Source organism: Daucus carota, chromosome 5 (assembly GCF_001625215.2).
Source record: "Daucus carota subsp. sativus chromosome 5, DH1 v3.0, whole genome shotgun sequence".
In the NCBI taxonomy this organism is placed as follows: Eukaryota; Viridiplantae; Streptophyta; class Magnoliopsida; order Apiales; family Apiaceae; genus Daucus; species Daucus carota.
The window spans coordinates 9,541,194-9,567,363 of NC_030385.2; the positions used below are offsets into that span (position 1 = coordinate 9,541,194).

Here is a 26,170-nt window from a genome sequence, read left to right on the forward strand (position 1 = left end):
TGGAGGAAGGAACCATTGAACTTCACTTTGTTCCCAGAGAACAGCAGCTAGCAGACATATTCACCAAACCACTAAGTGAAGCAACCTTCACTAGACTGGTGAATGAGCTAGGAATGATATCAGGAACTGAGTAAACATACTGGTCAGATCTTTCAAATTACCATATGTATTGCTCACAAATTTGCCATGATATACTCTGATTGTTAAAATCTGATGACATTCTCTGATGATATACTCTGTGTGCTATACTCTGATGATATACTCTGTGTGCTATACTCTGATGATATTCTCTGATCGTCATTCTCTGACGATATTCTCTGATGCTTGCAAACTCTGAATCTTGATTAATGATTTCATTTTTATTACTCTGAGAAAACAAACCTGTGAAGATATTATGAAGCATGATATGAATTAGTAATCATAAATCTCAGTTCAGTTCCTTAATCTTGATCTCAATTTTGTGCTACTACTTAACACTATATGCATATTGATATCATTGAGACTCTATTATTTCACATATCTTAATTATAAGTGAGACTGACTAATTTGCATTTTCTCTCAGTAAATTAGACAGTGATTATAAACTCTGATGATATATACACCCCTGTAAATAAAGCATGGTACTCCTTTGAGATCTTAGATGTCTATATGACAGTGACTGGGAAGACCCAAACACTTACTGGTATTAAGTAAGTGCCAAGATTTTATGGTGACCAGTCACAATCTCTGATTACTGGAGAAATACTGTTGCACAATAATATTTAAAGGTCGTGATTCATTTACACTGAAAAGCGTCCTTGAAAAAAAAAAGAAAAAAAAAAAAGGGGGGGTTAATTTATTTTACATTTCTCCATCAGAGTATGCCTATTGTCTATGTCTTGAGAGTTTAAATAAATTATTCCTGCCTACCTTATAATTACGAAATTGTGAAATTCCCTAGTCTCTGATCTCATATGTTCAATCACACACATAATTTCACAAGCACATTATTGAGCTATAGATTTTATGACAAACTCTGATTTTCTGATGAATTTTCTAAAAATCATGTCTTTATTCTGAGGTACTTAGAAATTTTATTTTCTTTGATGTAAATCTCAGAGTTTAAAATTCGAGAGATTTAATCTTGATTTTTTTAAATCTTGTACATTTCAGGAGTACAAATATTCAGAGAATATGAAGGGAGTATTTCAAACGGATGTATTGTTAGTGGGTTTACATGAAAAACATTTTAATAGGAGAACGTGTAATCAGCATTTATAACTGCACTGTTTTACTGCGCTCATAATGATTACTTTCTTTTCTCCATGCCACTAACTCTCGTCCACCAGTTAAAAACTGACAGGTGTCCATGTGAACAAAGAGACATGCGTGTACAGCTACACAAAATCTGAAGGGTTTATCACATCAGATTTTATTGCTCATTATTCTCTTATACACTCAATCTCTACACACACTCTCTTCACAAACTCTTACTCTCTTCTCTCTGAAATTCAAATTTTCTCACAAACATTTTCTCAAACACCTTTCCCTACTCACAAACTCTGTTATAATGGCAACTACTACATTCATCCATGCAGGTGTGGACTTTGTCCCCAATAACTATACAGCAATTCTTGACACTGCCGAAGCTCCAAGGGATTATCATCCCATGCAGCAATTTCTTGCCCAGAGTGCTATTGCTACAGCTCTTACCGCTCCTCCCAGACTCTCAGGAAGCCAAATCATCAGTTTTTGGAGGACGGGTAAGTACGACAATGGTGGTGAAAATGGATCACCATCAATTGTGTTTTCATTTGAAGGGGAGGAGTATTTTGTTACTCCAGCCACAGTCAGGAAAGCATTCAACCTCTCAGAGCGTGACACTGCTTATGTCACTAATGGCGATGCAAATCTAAGGACTATGATGACTGACTTGGGCTACTATGATTCTCTGGACAAACTGGGACAATTGAAGCGTCCTGGACTCAGGAAGGAGTGGAGTTTCTTCTTTGATTGCATAACCAGGGCTTTCCAGAAGAAATCTACCAACTGGGATGCAATACCCATGGACATGCTACAAATTGGGTATTCTCTGATCTATTCTACTAATTTCGATTATGGTAGATTAGTTATTAGAAATATTGGTGAAAGAATGAATGAAAATCGTAAAGTTGTATATTTTTCTCGATTTTGCCAATTATTATCCAATGCATCTGTTGGAGAGGTAGAATTTGATGATGAGATCAGACCTTTTAAGTTGCATAAAAGGGCTTTCAAAGATCTCATCTCTAAAGATGAAAAGAGGCCAGTTCTCAGGCCATTCCAGGCTCCAGCACAAGTAAGGGAAAGACTGAACATGCCTCCAGCAAATCAACAATCTCCAGTCTCTCCCCAAGCACCCAGAACTTCTGCTTCTAAGTCCAAGAGGGCTGCAAAGTCTGATGCAGCCCCTTCCACTGCAAAAAGAACAAGAACCTCTGTTGCCACACATGTTCTGAAACCAAACGCTGATGAGCAAGTAAACTCTGAGGCTCAAGTAAACTCTGAGGCTCAAGTAAACTCTGAGGCTCAAGTAAACTCTGAGGCTCACTTAAACTCTGAAGCTCTAAACTCTGAGATCCCAGAAAACACTGAAGCTGCTACTCCTCAAAAGCAGAAGAAAAGAAGAAGACTTGTTGCAGCATATGAATATGATGATCTTGAACCTGCACATGCTTTAAACTCTGAACCTACTCCTACAACAGTCTCTGAACCTGTTACAGTCAGTCCTCAAAAGCCAGCTCGATTCAAAAGAAGAGCTCAAAAGCCTGCAAGCGCAAAAGTTCCAATTACTGAGATAACAGACTTCACAGTTGAGGAAGAACAAACACCATCAACTACAGTAGCTGAAGATTCTCAAGCTCTGATGGTGCTTCCTATCACAGCTGTTCCTTTGCAATCTCCTACAGCATCTTCTACTTCATCTGAGGTAGATGAAGAAATTGTTTGCAAGGAACCTACCACAACTGAAGCTGGAGCAAATATGGCTGATTCTCATACTCCAGTATCTGATCATGGACCTTCTACTCAAATTCCTACTTCTCCAATGAAAATTCCAGAAGGTGCCATAGTTCATGATACAGCTCCAGACAACTACAGGTCTGATGTAGTTGATGAATCTGACAGGGTAGCTATGGAAGCTCTACAATCTCTTGCTCAGACTGGTGAAGAGACTATCAAATCACAGTCTGAAGCTAAAGGAAAATCTGCTCAAGACAGTGTGGAGAAAGTTGCTGATCCTGTTCCTGATGCTGACAAAGCAAACTCTGAGGCTGATACTGAGGATGATGATAGTTCCTCTGAAAATGATGGAAATGATGGAGTTCCTTTGACTCAACAAAAGTGGGAGTCTACTAGCCAGTATACTACCAGGCTACAAACTCTGACCACAGACTCTGAGCCACTTCCCAGGGATCTTCAAGTTGATCCTCCAAATGAAGTATGGGATAAACTCTGGCTTAGTCATCAGCATTCTCTGGAGACAACTAAAGCTGAAGAATTTTTGTCTATGGCAGAGCATAAAATTTCAAACTCTGATGTTATGTCAAGCCTCAAAGGCACAATTCTTTATCTGAAGACATTTCATCCTGCTCATGCTCAAACATCTAAATCCATAGACAGTCTCAGAACAGAGGTGGCAAGTATCAAGGAGACAAATGATCTGGAAAAGAAAAGGACCATGCTACCTCTGAAAGAGAATGTACAGAAGCTGGTAACTGCTAATGAATCTCTGGACAAACGGATGACCATGATTGAATCAAATCAAGAGAAGATGTCCAAACAGCTTGAAGCCATCCAATCTTCACTTTCTCTGATCACATCCATACTGATTCCTGATGAGGATGATGTCAAAAAGGGGGAGAGAGTAGCTCAAGTCAAATGCAAGTCTACTACTCAAACTCTGAAGAGAAAGAAGAAGGATGATGATGATGATATTGATGATTTCACCAAGCACAAGAGATTTCAAGCAGGGACTGGTGGAAGAGTTTCAAACTCTGACAGTCAGAAACAATCTAAGCAAAGTACTAAGTCTGGTCCAACACATAACTTCACATCTGGATCTAAGCAGAGACCAGTGACTGGATCAGACAAACCAATGACTGATGAAGAGCTTGCTAGATTGGTTTTTGAACAAGAAAATCCAGAAGCCAATTTGGATTTGGAGTTGATTGCTGCAGAGGAAGCTGAGTTAAAGAAAGAACATGTTGAAGCTATAAACTCTGGAAAGATCCAAAAGCCTGAAAAGTCAACTACCAAGCCAAAAGAGAAAGGAATATTGATCAAGGAACCTACTGTTGCTGATCAGAGTTTACCAGTCAAAAAGGTATACTCTGAAGATGAATATACTTCCAAGGGCAAAAGCAAAGTAGATGAACGTCTGGAGAAAGGATGGGAAAAGAAGAAGTCTACAACCTCTGACAAGGATCAAGTTGTAAAGGAAAAGAAATTAGAAGCTGCAATCTCTGACAAAGCTCATGTTGCAGAACCTCAAAAAGAAAGATTAACCTCTGACAAAGCTCAAGTTAATAAGGATGCAAAGACAGACACAACCTCTGACAAAGCTCAAGCTGTGTTTAAACCAACAACTACTCCACTGGCTGGATTTGCAAAGCCTACTCTGATGACTGAGATAAGCTTTGAAAAGGGCTCAATTCAACCAATTTCTCATCGTAAGGCAGGAAGAGATAAAGGAGGGCTGGGATCCAAATATGAGAAATTTGATCAGAGTATAGGATCAAGACCAGATGACCCCTCATCTCTCTGTGCTCCCAAAACTGGAGTATTGCAAGACAAAATGGACAAGCTTGATTCAGTCCAGTTGGTGAAGAATGACAGAGGAGATAACATTCTTATCTACTTCATGTCTGATGGAACAGTGTTTAGAGTACTTGAAGCAGATCTCTATGCTAAACACTGGGAAGAATTGAGATATGTCTCACACATATTTCTTGTGAAGAACAAGTCATGTCAACACATCTCCAACCTGCTCAAGGATCAAATCAGAAGAAAGATGGGGATTACAGGAAATAAAAATGCTGGACCTTTCATTCCTAAATACCTTAATCATAAAGGACAGCTGGTGGAGATGAAGAAAAATTCAGCAAAGATTGAAACAATAGGTGGAATCAGAACTCTTGCATTTAATGAAGAGTCTGATAAAGCTTACAATATCAGGCTGGATAGGGACTTGAAGAAGAACAAGATCTATGATCTCAGAGCTGCAATTTATCAAACTGGAGTTTCAGATCCAGAGCTGAGAGAGATCAAGAGACAAATGATTACAGTGCTTGAAGAAGCTGAAAAAGAACTCCTCAGAGGGTATCTAAAGACAGCAAATGGTGTCTATGAAGCTAAGGAGTAAAGTATCTGTAAGTTTTAAAAGTTTTCTGTTTTATAGTTAAACTCTGTTGCATTTGACTTAAATGTTTTGACATCATCAATTATCTATTAACTTGCACATAACATATTTATGCACAAGTTGGGGGAGATTGTTAGATATAATTGATGATTACTAATATTCTTAAAGTCTGTTTTAGAACAGGAATCATCAGAGTTTAATATGGAAGCTGATCAGAGTTTAGTAAAGTCTGACAGAGTTTGATAAAGTCTGACAGAGTTTGATAAAGTCTGACCAGAGTTTACATAGTCAAGATTCGTCAGAGTTTACACGTGGAAAGAGCTCAGAAGCGGATATACTTCAAGGAAGGATAGAAGCTGAGGAGTGATTTGCTGACTATGGAAACTAAACAGAAAACTGGAGCAATCTTTGATTGATAGAATTATTAGCTGATTTATAGGATATCAAATCAGAGATTGATTTTGTAACTGTGTCTATATAAACACAGATTAGGGTTACTCTAGAAGAGTTGAGTTATCGAGTATATTTTACAGAACCCTAGCAGCTCTTAGTGATACATTATAAATCACTAAGAGAGTTTTTGTAACCATTCAAGCTTTGTGAATATAAGAGTTTACTGCTTTCAATCTCTTACATTGTCTTACTGTGTTACAGATTGTGATCACTATATCAGATTATATAGTGAATTTATAGGACCTAACACTTTAATTAGTTTATATACAGTGTATTTATTCTATGAAGACATTCTTTTTCTCTGTTGAATTTTTTGGAGTTAAATATCAAATAAGTGATTGACTACGTCGAAGAAAACTCAAATAGGTCACTCATGCAAATTTGACTCAAACTGATTCTTGATTAACTTAACGTGATCATTTCGTTAAAGTCGAAAATTAAAATTATCCAAAATTGAAAAATGGTAACATAAAGTTGGTTTTTGGCTCCAATATGATTACTAAAAATTCCTGTTTTGCTCAGGGAATCATGATAAAATTGAGTTTTAATTCTTTGAAACCTAAAAAATAGAAATAATTAAATCTAGATTTTATCATGATTCCGTGAACCAAATAGCAAGTTTTAGTAACCATGTTGAAGTCCAAAACGAGCTCCACTCTCTTGTGTTACCATTTTTCAATTTTAGATAATTTCAATTTTCAGCCTTATCAGAATGATCAAATTAAACAAATTGGTGATCAGTTTGAGTCAAATTTATAATGAGCGACTTATTTGAGTTTTTGGAAGCAGTCAGTCACATACTTCATATTTAACCCGAGTTTTTTTTTTCTATAGCGTCTTATTTGTGCAAAAATTTAACGAGATCTTTTTGATAAATATTTTTTTAGATATTGAAGTGATATTGTCTAAATGTAGAAAAATGTTTGTGTTAAAATATGATTTTGATAACCCCTTCTCTTAGCACCGATTTTTAGGAGAATTTGTCACTTAACATGATATGAAGCTTACTCTAGACTAGAGGTGGCAAAATGTGGTTTTGGTTTGGTTTTGGTTCTTATAAAATAGATTTGGTTCGGATAGATGAACCAAAACCATTTTCAAACCATATATTAATAAATTTGGTTATGGTTTTAGTTTGAATTATGGGTAACTAGTTTAGTAAGTAAAAATAAGTTTTATATAATGAACAAAAGTTAATACACTCAAATCACAATATAATGAATACTAAATATAACAAAAGTATGTGTAAGTGTGTGAGTTGATGGAGTGGTTTAAGCTCTTGGCTTCTCCAAGTAAGGTCATGAGTTCGAACCATGGCATGTGCATGTGATAATTAGCAAAAAGAAAGAAAGAAAAGAAAAGAAACATAATAGTGTGTGTGGAGAGTTATAAGAAATCTTAAAAGTGAGACCAAATGTGGTTAGAACCATATTTTGTGAGAAATGTGAGACTAAAAACCAAACCAAATCCATTTTTCTAAATGTGATTTCAGATGGATCCAAATTCACAATTTTGGTTTGGTTTGGATTGGTTTAATGGTTTTGCATCCATATTGCCACCTCTACTCTAGACATTGTATTTTTAATTTTTTTTAATTTAATAAAATTATATTCGTCATGACGAAAGAAAAAAAATGGAGAAGAAAAGAAAGGGGAGGGCCGTGAGAAAAAGGAAAAAGCCCATATCAGAAATAAAAAGACCTAAAGAAGAAACGGATAAGTCTGACGCCCTCGCTCTCCCCCTCCAAGTGCACCATCCCTACATGTTTTTTGAGGCGACGTAGCACAATTACAGATGTTGATGATGAATTCCAGCAGCTGCTTCTATGGCCGCCCTTGCTTGCTATTCCCTCACGCAAATCAATGCAAGCTCACTCACTTATGCCCTGCTGCTGCTTTTCTCAACTCAAAAACTGCTCGCCCTCTAATTTCAACCGGGAAGAGCAGATTAACAAGGCGGAACAGCTTTCGTATTCGTGCTTTAGATAGTTCCGATGTCTTGCAAACTACGAGCGAGTCGCCGCAGCGATACTCGGTTCGAATTCCGGTTGGTGATCGTCATGTAAGTCATTTTAACTTCATTTCGCACAACTTCTCGTCAAATCGAATGTTATCAAGTTGTGTTCGACTTGGTGATTTACTAAAATGTGCTTGAAGACTTAAAGTAAAAATCGAAAAATTGCGTAGATTTGATAAATTTGATTTTTAAATAGTGGAAATGTGTACAAAGTTGTAATTGTGTATGTAATTAGATAAATGTGGTGTGCTTTGCAGATATTGGTCGAGACTGGTCATATGGGAAGACAGGCTAGTGCAGCTGTCACGGTCACTGATGGAGAAACTGTAGGTTTTCTGAGTTTCCTTTCATTTTGCCTGTATGTTAATTTCTGTTTCAGGCAAGAGTTTACTACATTTGAAGCTGTAAAGTATAATTTTTTTTTCAATTAAAATTGATACAGTATTAGTCATATTCTTATAACTGCAGATTTTTTAACATATGTCAACTTGTATCTTACTATATGCCAAAATTGGGGTGTTGGCCCCCATTACCACAATAAATATCAGGATCCTAAAAAATGGCCCCGAATACCATTTATTAACGCTGCATCATGTAGCGTTTTGGATATTTATCAAAAACGCTATATCGCCTAGCTTTTGTCAGGGTTAAAAGAACAGAACGCTATTTCATGTAGCATTCTGCTAGGGTCAAAAAAACAGAACGCTACACGATGTAGCATTTTGTTGGGGTTAAAAAAACAGAATTGTACTTCGTGTAGCGTTTTGTTAGGGTTAAAAAAACAAATATGTTAGTTTGGGCATTACCCGTGTAATATTTTGTGAGATCTGGGGCATTTTCTCCCACATTAACATACAAATGCAAATTGAAATCCTGAAACTGCAATCCCTCATCTTGTTACATGGACCTTAAATCGTGGATGATATAGAATAATTTCAAAGATAGTCGAATAAATTAAGTACAACTATAGGATATTTTACAGAAAAATTAATATATATATATATATATATATATATATATATATATATATTAGGTTCTATGGGGTCCGCATTTAAGCTGGAGTATTGGAGTACCATTCATAATTTTTTAGTTTAATCATAAATAATATCTTTGATTATCCAAATTTATACAGTATTTATCATTTATAAGTAGTCTTAAACATAATATTCAATTAATCATTAACATCTTTCAACTTTAACGATCATTAAGATCACTATTCTGCTTATGAGTTATATTGTAGAACATAGTGTCGTGTGATTTATAAAAATAATTAATCTACCTTTTGATTACAACGATTATGTTGTAGAACATAATCTGCAGGTTGTCGGATGTTTACAAATATCAATTAAAATTAAAACTACTAGATTACATCTTATCCAATTTTAGACTCCAATACTCCAATGTTTTGTGGACTCTGTAGAACTTGAACCTACACACACACATGTATTGTATCTTATGGTGCCCCATTACTAATGTCATTTCCTCGTAGAATTGAAGTTAGCTATTGAAAATATCATTATTAGGTGTCCATTTCCTGCTCTTGCAAGCATAATTATCATCAATTATTCACTTTTCCTATGCCTATTGAATATTGATTCGGTGTCCTCTCTGCTTCATCTACTTGGCCTAGAACCTTGATATTCTAAAGAGCTTCATCGCACCTGCAATGTTGCATCAATTATCTCCATGCATTTCTTTGTTCCAATTGGTATATATATAGCCGGTAGGTATCATACGCCATGATATTCCATCCTGTTGTGCGGCAATCCATTTTAATAGTTGATACGGGCTTAAGCATAATCGTGAATGATTGGATTTGTTAGTTTTAAATTTTAAAAAACACAAATACTGATTCTGATCCCGGCCATGACTCCTTCAACAAAGTTTTACCAATATCAACTTAAATCTTATGCGATTTGTTTTCATTCCACCTATTTGTTTTTCTTCGGGTGCACATGAGATTATTTTTCCTTGCCACTCTATAAAGACTAGATTGTGGCTTAGCAGTGATGCGGGACAAGACGAAAAACAAGGAAAAGGATAAATAATGTGAATTAACCACAAAAAATCCAGAAAACAACCAATAACCCTAGGATTTCTGGAATAGAAGAGTTTGTTAGGATCACAACCCATAACAAGAGAGAAACAATTCTCAATTGAATAATCAATCAAAGTCATCCTATAATAAAAGATTACATCTCCTTGTATTGGAGTAAATAGTAAATCCTTAATCCTAGCCACCTAGTAAAATCTAAATAACAAACTTTGAGTATTCCCAGTGATATGTGTGTGTGGTGGGTGGGTGGGGGGGGGGGGTATCTAAATTCTAAAGCACACAATAGGGAAGTTTTCAATTAGTGCGGTTTAGAACTCCCTTTTTCCTCTCGGTTCTTTACGCTAGGAATAGAGGGCTCAACACACATTTTAATGCTCCTATAAAGTATAGTTTTATAAATTATTTTAAACTTTTTGTTTTTCTTCTGAATAAAAATTTATTGTTTAAATTTGTGTACCAAAAAAGAAAATTTTAAAAATAAAACATCTTAAAATGTGTGAACAATGAAAGAAAACTGTAAAGAAATGAGAGTGACGTAAGAAATGAGAGTGACGTAGGGGGTGATAAATTTATTAATATTTGAATAGTCTTAGCATATGGATATTAAAAAAAATATGCGGATCTTCAAATTTTCGTTTCATGTAATATATTTTCTTGGGATTATGAATATATTAAAATAAGATTATTGATAAATCTGTGTTGTTGAAGATGTAAAAAAATTAAAATTATTATAAAAGTGATGCTCCACCCCTTTAAATATGATTAAAATCTATCTACAATGTTTTTTCAACATAAAATCTCATTCTTGCAATTGGATTATCAAAAACGAATAATATACATGATTTGAGGTATATGTATATAGTATGACTAAACCTTATTATGATTTATAAGTAAGTCTTTTCTTAATCAATAGCATAAAATTAATACAAACTAATATATTTATCCTTTGTTCCGCATCAAAAAGAGATGTATTTTAATATTGTGGTCATGTTAGCTATCCTATGCACCCTCAATCTTCATAGGAAAGACACAATATATTTATTTACTACCAAGGTTATATTAAAACAAATCCATAAACTCAAGTCAATGTATTGAAACTTTCGTGGATATTAAACCAGTAAGAACCTGGATAAACTCTTGTACTTGTAATAATTTTTGATTTTGGTCACAAGCTTCAAACTATTAACATATAAGTGGATAGAAATTATGCAATCTTTGTTTTTACAACATATAACTATGTTGCTCAGCTTTACTTTAATTGCATGCTCATACAAACATATGTATTTTTTCCGATGTAGATTGTTTACACTACTGTGTGCATGGCTGATGTTCCAAGTGAACCTTCTGACTTCTTTCCTCTTTCGGTGCATTATCAAGAGCGTTTTTCGGCAGCCGGGAAAACTAGGTTCATATTGTGCTTTCTTTATTTAATAAATTTATTAGTAAATATTTATCGAAGTTATTATCATAATTTTATATCTTCTTCGGGGCCCCAATGTCAGTGGAGGATTTTTCAAGCGCGAAGGAAGGGCAAAAGATCATGAGGTCCCTTTTATATCATTGACTATTATATTTGTTAGAAATTGAGGATTACAAGTAGTGCCGTTTATTTTTCAATAGCTTATGCATGTTTCTGAAGCGAATTTTGTTGGAGGCAGGTGCTTATTTGTAGATTGATTGATAGACCATTGCGTCCAACCATGCTTAAGGGCTTCTATCACGAAACTCAAATACTATCTTGGGTAAGTTCTATATGTTTGTTTAAGTACTACTTATATTAGATACTGTTTCACTTATGTTAGTGGGATTTGTCAGATAACTTAAGATAGTTGAAGTATGTTGTCTTGCCATGGGCTGTAGCTGGAAGAATTGTGCAGCGGAAAGGTTTTGATTTTGTGATGCTGCAAAAAGATTGGCAAAATTAATGCTTTTACTTTGTATATTTTCCTGAAAGTTTTAAAATGCACTTTGTTTCCACACTTTATGTTTGATTCAATGGCGTCTAGTCTAGCCTTCGACTAAAAACAATATATGTTATAATAATATAAGATAGACAGGAAGTATAGCAAGAAATTGAATCCAGCTCCTATATGTTCGATATGAACAGTTACAGAAAGAAGTTTTGAAGGATTTAATTACTCTAATCTAGCTAGATTAAAATATATGATGCCATAAGCTCCACAAGGAATGTTTTGTTTATACTGTTCTTTAGGGCTTGATTGGTATGCATTTAGAAATATGAAATAGTATTATCTATTTTTTTATTGAATAAATATATATAGTGCTCCGTATTTGACTATTCCATCTAGAGTTTCAGTTGACCCATCTGCTTTCAGGTGTTCAGCTATGATGGGTTACATTCCCCAGATTCTTTGGCAGTTACAGCAGCTGGGATTGCAGTGTAAGTCAGATTCAGTTTATATATATTTATGATATTTATGATTATCGGCTAGTTTAAAACTTCATTATTTGTAATGCTCTTGTTTCCTATACCTTGTTATTCATATTCAACAGTGCTCTATCAGAATTGCCAAGTTCAGATGTTGTTGCTGGAGTACGAATCGGTTTGATTGGAGATAAGTTTATTGTCAATCCAACAACCAAGGAGATGGAACATTCACAGCTGGATTTATTGCTAGCAGGCACTGACAGTGCTATACTAATGATAGAGGTTACTATCAATCCCTTTCTTTGTTATAGCAAGTTAAAGGATCATTCTCTGAATATATACTCCTAAACAAATGCAACCATGTAAAGTAAAATCCAGTAAACTTGACATAACAATAGCCGACCTCTATGCATTCTAATAGCTGACCTAAATGCATTGTGATATCAAACAGGAAGTAGACTATTGGTCGATATCTTTCCTAATCTATGATAATGCTAATCATGTTGTGGCTTGGTTTCAAATAGTTATTATGCTTTGCTTGGAGATACTGACCTGCATTTGCCTCGCATCCCTAACAATAACTATTTTAAGTGAAGTGTACCGGAACTTGGTATCGCTTTGTCCTTATAGTTCTACTCAATGTTTCTATAGTAATGCAATCCGACTTTATACTACCATTAGTACGCTACTACATCTGATGTGGTTCATGTTTTGAATTCGTGTTGTGGTGTGTTTTGAACTTGTTCTTGCAGGGTTACTGCAGTTTTCTTCCGGAAGAGAAGTTGCTTGAAGCAGTAGAAGTGGGACAGGTTAATTTGATTAAATTTTTCTGTATTCCTTGACTTAACATTTAATTGTTATACAGCCTTCACTGTGTACTTTCCTAAGATGTTAGTATTACTGCACTGTGCAATAAATCTTGAATGATATGTGACGGAGATAACACCAGCTAGACTAGTTGGGACTCACATTTGTATTTGGTGTCGATTTGACACAACTGTTGCTTGGTTATTATTAATATGGTGAAGCTTGTCCATGTACAGTTGGACATGGATGACCAAGATGCAATAGTATACAGACCAGAAACTGAATTCTACTAGTATAATATCTAGAAGGAATAATTGGGTACTTGGAGAATAAGTTAAATTTGGACATAGAACCAACCCTTGGAGACATGTTGTTACCACTTTTTGGTGCTAAATTATAGCAATAGCTCCATCGATTTTAGCACAACCATTGGACTTGCTCTTATGAGTTTTTTCTTTCCATCATTGCCTCATTGGGAGCACCAGATTGTATTATTGTTCAATTTGATTTCTATTTTATAACTTTTAATGCTGGCTGATTTGCATGTAAGATATGGTCGAAGTTACTTTGTGGCATTTGTCAAGTGTAGGTAAAATTATTGTACTCTATGTTAATGTAGCTCAGGCTCCTAAAAGCTTTATGCCTAAAAATATCTTAAAAGCATCTTGTGTGTCACTGAAATTCATTACCTTACCAGGAGGCTGTACGGGCTATCTGCAATGAGGTGAAAGCATTGGTTAAGAAGTGTGGAAAGCCAAAAATGCTTGATGCAATCAAACTACCCCCATTTGAGCTATATCAATTCGTCGAAGTATGCTCCCTTCGTCTTTTTATCTACCAAATATAATAATTTCTTTTTGCTGTTTTCATTTTGGTACGAGAGATGGGCCAAATGACTTGAATGGGCCCGGAGGTAGCTCAGAATTTGCTTCAAAATATCTATTACAAATACTTAAGTAGATTTTTGTTATTGGCCTTGTGGCTAAAGTTACCACCTGTCAAATTAAAAGTGTGCATCCTTTGATTTATCTATTATAATTTAATATTCCATCCTCATTTTAATAGTCTTGATTGTCAAAATAAAATGTCTTACGATATTTGTCCTCTTCTTAATTCAATGCAACTTTTATACTATTTTCAACGTTGACTATCATTAACTCACACAACTTTCAAAAATTATTAAGCAAATAAGTATGAAATTCTAATAAAATGGATGAAAACTTGGTTATATTCATGTGTAACTAATGTAATTTTAGTGATGACAACAATAATAAGATTTAATATTTCTTAATATATGTGAAATTTGTAAAGAAGACTATTAAAATGGGAAGGAGGGAGTATCATCCTTCGTTGATCGAGGTGCCACTGTTTAGGTCTTAATTTATAATTATAATTAGGATATTTACTATTTCTGAAGATCATCATGGTGACAGGACTGTTAATCTATCTATATTATAGGAAATTGCGGGTGATGAATTGGTCAAAGCCCTTCAAATTAAGAAGAAAATGCCAAGAAGAAAGGCTCTATCATCTCTGGAAGATAACGTTTTGACTATACTTACGGAGGAGGGTTATGTGAAAAAGGACGAAACTATTGTAGTTCCCGAGCCGGTTCCTGGTGTGTTTGAGGATGAAGACGAGGACGAAGAAGTAGTTGTGGATGGGGAAGTTGATGAAGGGGATGTTCACATTAAACCAGCATCAAGAAGACCTGCTCCTTTGGTACACTTGGTTCTTCCTTACTTATATATGTAATTATTTAACTTATATCTTAGTGAAGATATGTATATCCCCTTTTGAATTGCTGAACATTGCAGCATTGGGAGAATTTTTCTTCGATTTTGTGAATTATTATGCATGATATAGTTGTTCTCTTAGTTCTCGTGTACCATTTTTTTTTAAACTTTGGGCATGCGGTTGAGAGATTTGACTTGGCAAACTTTGTTTCTTTATCAACTTCGTTTGGGTAGCCCATGGCGTTTTTGTCTAAACTACTAACCAACTCTCGCGAAATCATAAGGTGATAGAAGTAGGCCCTAATCGGTCCAAATACTATATTTAGAAATACCCTCTCACTCGATCAGACAACCAAACTAAATAGATAAACAAACAATGAAACCTTAAACAACTGGGGTGGGATGACTTGGTCTGAAGATCCCTCCCTGAACCAAGCTCTGATACCTATATTCAACAAGAATGTCTTCATGGCTTGGTTAATGTCTAGGTGATTTCTCAAGATTGAAGATATTCGCGTTTGTTTCTGATATATGTTATACACATAATTTGGAACCCCCAGACCTTTCATAGTGCGCTTTCCATTGCCACAACTGGCTGCTCAGCTGTTTGATTTACCAATAGCCTGTATTTTCTTAGGAAAGAATTGCATTTATGCTTCTAATCCTGTAAAATGTATTATATTTGTTTTTTTGGTAAAGTATAGTGTATATGTGTTGCCTTGACAACAATAATATTTCCTTTACTTATTTCGGCATTTAAAGATGTACTAGTTGTATCAATTTATTTTCCCGTGTTAGGTAAATTAAATGTTTTTTCTATATCCTTCTATTGTAGCTATTCTCTGAGGTTGATGTGAAGTTGGTGTTCAAGGAAGTAACATCCAAATACCTGAGGAAACGTATAGTGGAGGTATGATATTATTATATCTGAGGAATGGGTTTGTGCATAATTTTTCTACTTCTAAAAGAATGACATCGGAGAGTTATTATTGAGAACTAACCACCAAAGTTCTTAGCCATGTGACTCTAGCCAGACTATAGCTCATGGGTCAAGTCAATATATCTCAGTTTTGTAATGTACTAGAATGTACTGCTTAACTCGATAGGGAACTTTAATAGAGTTAAAAGGTCAGGTTAACTCACACTGCTTGTTCAATCCACACCTCTTAGGTAGTATGTGGCGAAGTTTATACTGCTGTTGGTTATACAAAAAGAACCCATTAATTTATACTCCCTCCGTCCCAGCCAATTGTTTACGTTTGGTTTGGGCTCGAAGGTTAAGAAATATGTATAAAGTAGTGAAAAAGAGAGAGAAAAGTGGGTGAAGTGGTGGGACCTGTTAATTTTTAATGTATAAAAGGGAGATAATGGAGTAAAAGTAGTGTGATAAGGGAGTAAAAGTAGTGTGAAAAGAGAGGAAAAGTTGGGACGTGGTGGGACCCATCGACTATTTTTGGTAAGTTTTGTAATGTAAAGAATTGGATGGGACATCTCAAAAAGGAAACTGTAAAGAATCTGGTGGGACGGAGGGAGTATACTTTTAAAATAAAAAATTTCTGCGAAATCCAAAGAGTTGCCTTCCTACCCCATATTTAACGTCTTTCTTTTAAGAGTATATAGGGTCATAACTGATGTGGTTATAATTTTTTTTAGTTGAAATTGATCAAAATGAAGTAGCTGGATTCAGCGGAGAACTACAAAAATGTGAGAACCAAAAGGTTTTGCTTTTTGCAGTATAGTGGTTCTCCGAATTTTGTTTGACAAAATCTTTGATTCTGCGAATTTTATTGTGAAGATGTTTTGGTTCTTAGAGTTTTTTGGTTTACATTTGAACCAAAGCCTACAGTTTAAGCCATTTGTTTGCATGCTCACTAGTTCTCGGGTCAAATTAAAGTTGTACTTGGTTTTGGTTATGTTAGCACAATCCTTTACTCGTTGCAGCTAATTTCATGCAGCCTGTTGGTTTTAAAAGTTACTTTCTGCCTATAGGGAGGAAAAAGAAGTGATGGTAGAACTCCAGATGAAATACGTTTAATAAATTCACAATGTGGATTGCTTCCTAGAGCACATGGGAGTGCTCTCTTTACACGGGGAGAAACTCAGGTATATTGCTAACTTGATTATGGGTGTTACTCATATAACTTAAAACGTTCTTTATTGATTTATCTTATGTTCTTAAGGAGCAGGACTAATCATGTATTTGTCAAGAAATTGTTATTTCTTTCTTCTTTTTGTTACACATGTTTTTTTACCTACTTTTCCTCATTCTGTGATTCAGTCAAACGCATGAAAATCTTTTTGTTCTCTGTCTATGAATTTATAGAATTTATATATATATAAGATGTGTTTTATTTGAATCTTTCACGTCAATTAACATATCTTCTTATCATGCTTGTTTGTTATTTTTAGTGAACATCATGTGAACTCATTCAAATTCTTTTTTTAATTTGTTTGTTTACATTAATGGCGTGATGACTAAACCAGAATATGTATTTAATTTTATAACATAAATATATTAGTGAAATTATATTTTTAATATATATGTGCGTAAAAAACACACACTACTAAGTTGTAAACTAGAATGTCAGGTTACAAAAGTAGTTATTAAATTTGAATAAGATATTTGTGTTTAAATAATGAATACTCCAATATTAATTAAAACTTTACTTGTTAATATTTTTTTTAAGTTATTAAAAAAACTACACCAAACATACCCTGTGTATCCCGCTTAAAATGGTGTCTGAGGATGGTAGATGTACGTAGGCCATGCCCCTACTCTAAAGGAGTAAGGAGGCTGTTTCCGTGAAAACCCTCAACTTAGTTCATAACAAATATAGTGGGTGAGATAGATTAATATAGGTAATATATATATATACAGAGAGAGTCACACTCCATGGAGAACCACCTTATATAGAGTCTAGTAGAGAACACCTGTATATACACACAACACACATGTATCAATCTCATTATTCAGCAAATATATTTCGATCAAGCTTTCTACAATTAATTTTCTCTACAGCAGTAGGCACCGTGAGATGAACGATGTGTGTAGTGCAGCCACGTATGCTGCGCATGTGTAGAAATATATGTATACTATACAACTCTGATGCGTATACATATCTACGCATCTAAATCATGCGTGTTTTTGTTATATGCATATTTGATGTGTGGTGGTCGTTATAAAGGTTTTTTTTGCTAAATATAATATATTAAACCAAAAAGATATACACAGAAGCTATACAAGCGAAGCTATAATTGTTTAGTTTCTTAAGTCAAGCATTTTGGGCCTTCACCCTTCATAGTTATTTTAAGAGAAGGCTTTTCTCAACAAATTAACTCTTGATATATAATAGATCAGTGATTTTCACAATCTGCTTGGAGTAGTCATTTAACCTAAAGGTTAATATATATATTTAGTTTCATTTTTTATTGATTTTAGCGAAGCCTTTTTACAAACTCTTGAAATATATTTAATTAGTGATTTTCACACTTTAAATTTTCCCTTTCCTCTTTCCTCTGGTGTTTACAGGCATTAGCGGTGGTTACACTTGGTGATAAACAAATGGCACAAAGAATAGACAATCTTGTGGATCTGGACGATGTGAAGAGATTTTATCTTCAGGTGCATTGTTTGCTGAATTGCTGTTTTTGTTGCCCAATTTCGAGTATCGTTTAATAGATAGTTCTTCACATTATGCAAACTGCTTCCCTCCCTAGCGAAGGTAGCAGGTTGAGAGGTCGGGATCACCATTTTGCTTTATTGTTTGACACTGACAGTTATACATCCTACCCAATGATATATTATTTGCTTCACCTTTTTACTTCCAAAATGTCTTGAGTTATTTATGAATAATTGAAAATTTTAAACCCAACTGTACAAGTGCAACTCAGATGGAGTTTTGTCTAATAATTTGCTAGTTTAATTGTTCAGTACTGCTTTCCACCATCATGTGTTGGAGAAGCTGGAAGAATGGGTGCACCAAGCAGAAGAGAAGTAGGTCATGGCATGCTTGCAGAGAGAGCCCTTGAACCTATATTGCCTTCTGAAGATTCATTTCCTTACACTGTACGTGTTGAGAGTACCATAACTGAGAGCAATGGTTCATCAAGGTGAGCAGCTATTATACATAGATAAAGATTATTGTGTATTATTCTTGTTGGCCTGAAGTTCTTGTATATAACATAAAAATTGGAAAGCTTGTTGAAATCTCCTCGTGGACTAAGTACGTAGAATCATTTTGACTTTATGTTGTATGAAGTAGGATTAATATATTGCAACTCAACTTTTAGTATATTTTGTGGCAGTATGGCATCTGTTTGTGGAGGATGCTTAGCATTACAGGATGCAGGGGTTCCAGTAAAAGGCTCTATTGCTGGTATAGCAATGGGTATGGTCTTAGACACAAAGGAATTTGGAGGTGATGGTACCCCCCTCATCCTTTCAGACATAACAGGATCGGAAGATGCCTCTGGAGATATGGATTTCAAGGTCTCTACTGGAACATCATCTCTGTTAATTTTCTGAAGATATAGAGATATGAAATTTCTGGTTGAACTATTTTTGCTCATAGCTGATGTGGAAAATGGGACGTGTGAAAGTATGAAGTAACATTGCATTGTTTACGATGATGCAGGTTGCTGGAAATGAGCATGGTGTGACCGCATTTCAGATGGATATAAAGGTTGTATGTTGTCTTGTCTGTTATTTTTGTAAAGATGTATAGGCAATTATTTGTAGTAACACATGCATACTTATGTTTCTGAATCTAAAGCAGCATATGCATTCCTGCAGACAGTTCTGCTTATATTTTAGAATCTAAAGCAGCATATGCATGCCTTCAGACACTTCTGCTTATTCCCTTGACCAATGATTACTGTCACTTGTCAGGATCACTATATCTTCTAATTATTGGCTAATTCGAAGATGACAGGTAGGAGGAATTACTTTACCAATTATGAAACAAGCTCTCTTACAAGCAAAGGATGGGAGAAAAAAGATTCTTGGTAATTTTACCATCTCAAATAAGCATTAGCATTATACTGCATGGGTCTACTAATTTGGGCATCTCCAGGGTTGGCTTAACCTTTTACAACAATATAACAAGTTAAAAGAAATTATGGACATATACAAAAGAAGCCGACTTTGAATGGATTTGATTAATCACCCAAAAACTTTAGTTATTTTATAGAAGTTAACTTTTACATCAGTCTTCTACAGTTCAACATTAAGAGGTTTCCTCTGCTACAAGGACATTATGTCATTTTCCCATGGTAGCATGCAGTACACACAATTTTATACACCCATCATATTAAAAAGTAGCAAGAACACTGATATCAAGTTCCCTTGTGTATATTAATATATTATAGGATGATTTCTAAAAACAATCTTGAACCCCATTGTTAGTTTGGATGACAGAATAATCTGATTGATTATGTTCTTCATGTATGAAAGGAAAAGAAGTAGACTTATATCACTTTGAAATGTGACCGTGTCAGCAAAGAAAATGTATTATTGGAGCCAGCATGTTTACCTGCATCTTTTTATTATATAAATTTGTAGTCATAATACTCCAACTGATAGTCATGTAGTTGTTGACACATGTGTAATATATATTAAGTGCTACCATTTTATATGCTTAGGATCTTTAAGTACGTTCCTTTTCTCACATTATCTTCTTTTTTTTTTGCAGCTGAGATGTCCAAATGCTCGCCTCCTCCTTCAAAAAAGCTTTCTGAATATGCCCCACTTATTCATGTCATGAAGGTTGATCTTTCAGATTGTTTTAATAGCTATCTACGGCTATCTATGGTAATAGAACAGACATGGTCATTTACTCTTTCTGCGGTTGGTTTGTAGGTCAAAGCAGCAAAAGTTAATCTTATTATTGGTTCTGGTGGGAAGAAGGTGAAGAGTATAATTGAAGAAACTGGTGTCGAAACTATTGACACACAAGATAATGGAATTGTATGCTTAGTGGAAGACCATATTTACGTGTGTTTCATGCTCCTCTATCTAGTAGTCTTATACATGTTTCCTTGTGGCAGGTAAAAATAACAGCAAGAGACCAGGCAAGCCTAGAGAAGGCAATAACTATTATTAGTAGTTTGACGATGGTCCCAGCTGTTGGGGAGATTTATAGGTATCTCTAGCTTCTATATCTAGCAATTATACCTGAAGAGTAGGCTATAATATGGTATTTCTATTTGGAATAAAATACGAGATTTAAAACCCACCAACACAGAGCTCATAAACAAAACATGCATATAGTAATTGAATCCATACTGCAAGTTACTTTGTATCTTCCCACTTCCGTAGGTTTCTTGTCATCAAATCCTTCATCATACTCTGCCATAGTAATTGAATCTCGAACTTCCGCCAACCTCATCCATTTATTCCATCACAAACCTTAGCTATGATACCACTTGTTGGGAATAATATACGAGATTGACAACTCACCAATATAGTGCACGCAAACAAAATATTTAACATGGAAAACCCATGACGCAACTAGTATAATTGATCAAAACTATTATTAATAATGCAATCAATCAATTCATCTCATCTGGAAGTGCTTTCAAACACAAATTGCATTTATTATCAACACTACAATCAATCTCATGTTGCAAGGTGTTTCACACGATACTTAAGGTTACATATTAAGCATACTTATCAAACATGATATGACTGTGTATATAGCCACCAAGGCTTACCATACTTGTTATACAAGTCTTAACATACTTGTTATACAAGCTTTACCATTCTTGATAACTAATGACCTAACTTCGTGACCAAGACATATTTTTTATAATAATTGTCGAAACATACAATTAATATCCATATATGTAGTTTCCATACTACCTTATTGGGTTGAACAGTTTCATACCCGCTTGTAGTTTATATCACTTAAAAACTAAATTTCATGATGAAAAGGTGAAACTATATGGTACTTCCATTTAGTATGTAAGTTTTCTATATAAGATCCATCAAGTTAGAATGGATGTTGTTGGCAGTATCTTGACTCTTCGATGTATTTTGAACAGAAACTGTGAGATCAAATCCATAGCTCCTTACGGAGCCTTTGTTGAGATAGCACCAGGCAGAGAGGTATGTTTCTCATTCTGATGTCAAAAAGCATATAATCATTTGATATATCTACAAGTTCCACTATTATTCTTATGCAAAAGAAATTTACAGTGGAAGTTACTATTATCTATATGCAGAAGAAATGTACAGTGGAAGTTGGGGGAGGGCTATGGAACCCATTGTTTATTATTTTTTATAATGTTTTGTTATTATAATTTATAACGCACATTAAATACAAACACACACACACACACACATATATATACATATATAGGGCATTGCTCAAAGAAGAACACTCTTAAAAGAAGAACAAAGAAGAACACTTACGAATCCAATATAGAATCTCATCTAAAACTTGAATTAAACTCTAATTTTAAGCTAATTAAACTTTTATTATGAATAATAATAGTATCTACCATGTTTAACAATAAATATGGATTAAAAATAACATGATTCTATGTAATATTAATTGTGCAAAACATACATATATGATTCTATTCTAGATTCTGCTCTGGATTCTATTCTGGATTTTATAATATTTCATATTAATAATTTGGATGAGTTTGGATTTTAGATTTTATATATTGAGTTTAATTCATGTTTAACTATATAATTATGATCTTAACAAATCATTTATTGTGAAAAATAAAGCGTTATGATAGTGTTCCATGATGTTCTTTTTTTAAAGTGTTCTTTGTGGAGTGCAACCCATACACACACACACACACACACATACATACATACATATATATATATATATATATATATATATATATATATAGTTCTACTTCAGTAGAAACCACGTAAATGAAAACTAAATAAAAACCAATGCTATTAAGGAGAATGGGAGGGGTTGTAAGGCCCGATGGTGGACCTATTGTTTATTTCAAAATTTTAAATAACTTGACATGAGATTCATTAAATTTATCAACTCATCTTTATTCTATTGCAAACTCAATCCTTAAAGGCTGTGAACTTACCTTGAACTTGTGTTCCAGCACCTTCACAATTTTAGTGAAATAGATCATCTTAGTTTATTTCTCTATTTATTTAGTTGATAGTTATAGCACATATAAAAAAATATATGCTCAAAACAAAAACAAAAAATATCGTATTTAATGAAAGGAATAATTACTCCTAGTAACTCATTATTGTCTTTTGATTTTGTACACAGAACTCAATGCTTTGAAATCTAGTCAGATTTATATTTTTAAAGTAGAAAATTGTTAAATCAATAGTGTTCGTATATATTTGAAACACTTGAATCGGGTGTGAAAAGTCATGGAAAGGAATTTTTTTTATTATTCGGTTAAATTTAACAAACTGCGTATGAATAGGTGTGCATATAGATCCTAAAAGAATTAAAACCCCAATCTATAATATTTACCGCATGACCTCTGAAATTGAATAAGATGGGCTTTGAGTGCTTATCATACCTTGATGATATGTGCCTCTCGCCTTATGGCTCGTGTGATTGTGCTCTTTTATAAGATCTTTGGCTAGACACATTTGACAAAAAAGCTTCTAATGTTACTGTTTCAGTGTTTCTGTATTATTTAAGATTGTAACTGATGGAAAACAATGAGTTTATTCCTCAATTTTGGTACTTCAGTTTTGTTGGATGTCATTGATAAGTATTTTTTAGAGTAGCTTAAACTTGTGGTTAAGATAAGATTTAATGTTGTTGCAGGGACTTTGCCATATTAGCGAGTTGAGTTCAGATTGGCTGGCAAAGGCAGAGGATGTAAGAAAATTAGCTATTTATATTTTTAATCTACTGTCAAGATCTTGCTAAGTTGATTTTTCTTCGTTTTATTGAGACAGGCATTTAAAGTGGGAGACTATATTGATGTCAAACTCATCGAGGTCAGAAACTTATTATTATTTTACATGTTGTAAGAAAATAAGTTATCTTTAAAAAATTGATGCATGTATCTGAGATCCTTCATCACCTTCATCTACCTACAGACACAAACACTCCACCAGGAACACAACACAGTGGTCTTTACTTTTTTTTTTTTTTTACATTTATGATGCGATTTTTTTGATAGTGGCTTGGTGGTGTTTTCTCAAAATAATTTGCCAACCTTGATGCTAGCTCGTAATTTGACCTGCACATAAAATTTGCTATGTACTATAAAAATCTCTGAATACTCTTGTAAAGTTCTCCTGCACTGTACTCTTATACACAACTGTTATGTATTGCAGGTCAATGAAAAAGGACAACTTCGTCTAAGCAGGAAGGCATTACTTCCTGATCCAGATCCAGAGAAATCTGATAAACATAGTACAAGCAGCTCTAACAAGGATGGTTCCATGTCACCAATAACCCCTGATAAAGTTAAATTGAAGAAAGCATCAAGTACTGGCAGTTTAGCAGATGCAAAAACTGAACATCCCAAGGAAAAGGGTGCTTATGTAAGGGCTGTAAGCCCAACTAAAAGCAGTGATGTGAAAAAGTCAAGTGCTCTCTCTAAGGATAGACCTCTTACTAAGAAAGGCAAGATAGAGGATAGTGATAGCGGAGCAGTTGTAGACATTGCTAGCAAAAGTGGGAACCCAGTTATCAATGGCGAGAGTAAAGTTGGCTAGCAAATCCACACTTTACTGAATTCAGATCTAATGATGAGCGGTCAGAAAGTGGTTGTTGATCACTTGATACTTCATGATGAAATGGGACAAGGTTCGTTTTTACCATCAATATGATTAATGTTAAACTAGTACATAATTTTGTTTCAGAATAAATTTTAGGAATTTGTGATATGGTGCACAAAAAGATGTCATAGGGATCAATGGTGAATATAAAACACAATACGGATACAAGCTACAAGTGCTGTATACTTTTCCAACAAGCAAGATGTGCGTAGAAACAAGATTTTCCTGTAATAGAAATTTGCTTATAATGCCCAGAGAACCAAAGGCCAACTGCCTAAGCATTTCCTTTTCTTATTTGCAACTTGCTAGACTCAATCAAGCCTGTTCACATATCTCCTCGTAAAATTCTTGGCCATCATGAGGTTTACTTTTCTAATTATTATATATTTTATCTCTGTTCTCCATTCTTATAACGTAATATTCAATCAACTCATATTCTCTTTGGCCATGTTTGTTTTGAGGGATTATAATCCCTGTGACAACTACATTATTTAACTTAAACTTTAAGTATTATAATCCCATGCATTGCAATCATCTTTCTGACTCTTGTTTATGGGATTATAATGTCTTCTTTTATAGGGTGTTATAATTCCTGGGAAATAAACTAAAACAATGATTATAATGTGACTCATGGGATTATAATCCTTACATTCGAGATAAATAAGGTAACATCTGAGGGATTATAATCCCTTGAAACAAACATGGTGTGTATAGATGATTTAACATCTTCTCGCATCTTGTTTCCTCTCAACTTGATTACCTAATTTGCTCATCATCTTCTGCAGGCTATTATTTATGGGACTGGTGTCAGGGGTACTACTGATTATACTTAACCGATAAATCAAACATCCTAACATGAGATATCACTTTTGTGCTGAACTCTGTTTATGGCTAGAAGCTCAACATCGTAGTGATATGTTGGTCCATACCATTGCTGCCCACACCTTGGTGAAATTCCACTTTTGAGTTGCACCCTATATGTATATGTGTTTTAGAACTCCTTGACAGGAAAAGAGGCTGAGGCTCGTTTGGTGGACTATACTGAGTTTTGTTTACATAGTTTCTCATGTTTCAGTCACCTGGAGCTGGTGGAAATTCCCCAAACCTGTATTTGTGCTGGTAGCATTTGTAACATTATTTCAGTTAATTGTTCTTTTTTGCTGTAAAGTTGCAGCAGTACAGGATTTTGGTTATTTAGAGTTGGGTTCTGTGGAGACTCAAACTTTTTGGAGACTGAAGACCACTTTTATTATCAGAGGATTAAAACTCCATCTTACTGATTGCAAGACCACATAAGAATAGGTATTTTTTGAGAAAGAGAGGCATTCCAATTCCACCCGCTTCCTTTCTAATCAACATATATCCATTAAAGACGATAAAATAAAGATAAAGATCGACACCTACTTCTCTTGTTAGTTTCAATTCAACTTCACTTTCACGGCAGTAAACTCACTCATTCAAGAGAGAGAGAAAAAGAAGGATTGCAAAAAAAAAAAAAGTTGTAATTTTTTTAAAGTTTTGTAGGGTTCATCATTATTAAAAAATACGAAACCAATCAAAATGTCTAATTTATAAATTTTATTACCTAACATGCGCT

The 26,170-nt window shown here is 34.4% G+C and overlaps 1 protein-coding gene across 1 annotated transcript; it reads left to right on the top strand.

Moving 5' to 3' along the window:
- Positions 1-7,491: 7,491 nt before the first annotated feature.
- Positions 7,492-25,853, top strand: LOC108223207 (probable polyribonucleotide nucleotidyltransferase 1, chloroplastic). The gene is made up of 25 exons (XM_017397342.2): positions 7,492-7,891; positions 8,104-8,172; positions 11,201-11,307; positions 11,405-11,447; positions 11,561-11,644; positions 12,239-12,303; positions 12,417-12,573; positions 13,044-13,100; positions 13,796-13,909; positions 14,557-14,820; positions 15,670-15,744; positions 16,824-16,937; positions 18,364-18,456; positions 18,766-18,944; positions 19,140-19,323; positions 19,469-19,516; positions 19,766-19,838; positions 20,525-20,598; positions 20,692-20,799; positions 20,880-20,974; positions 21,876-21,939; positions 23,609-23,662; positions 23,743-23,784; positions 24,127-24,601; positions 25,359-25,853. Exons 1-24 carry the CDS (start codon positions 7,625-7,627, stop codon positions 24,508-24,510), a joined length of 2,814 nt encoding a protein of 937 aa, XP_017252831.2. The 5' UTR covers positions 7,492-7,624; the 3' UTR covers positions 24,511-24,601; positions 25,359-25,853.
- The last annotated feature ends 317 nt before the right edge of the window (positions 25,854-26,170 follow it).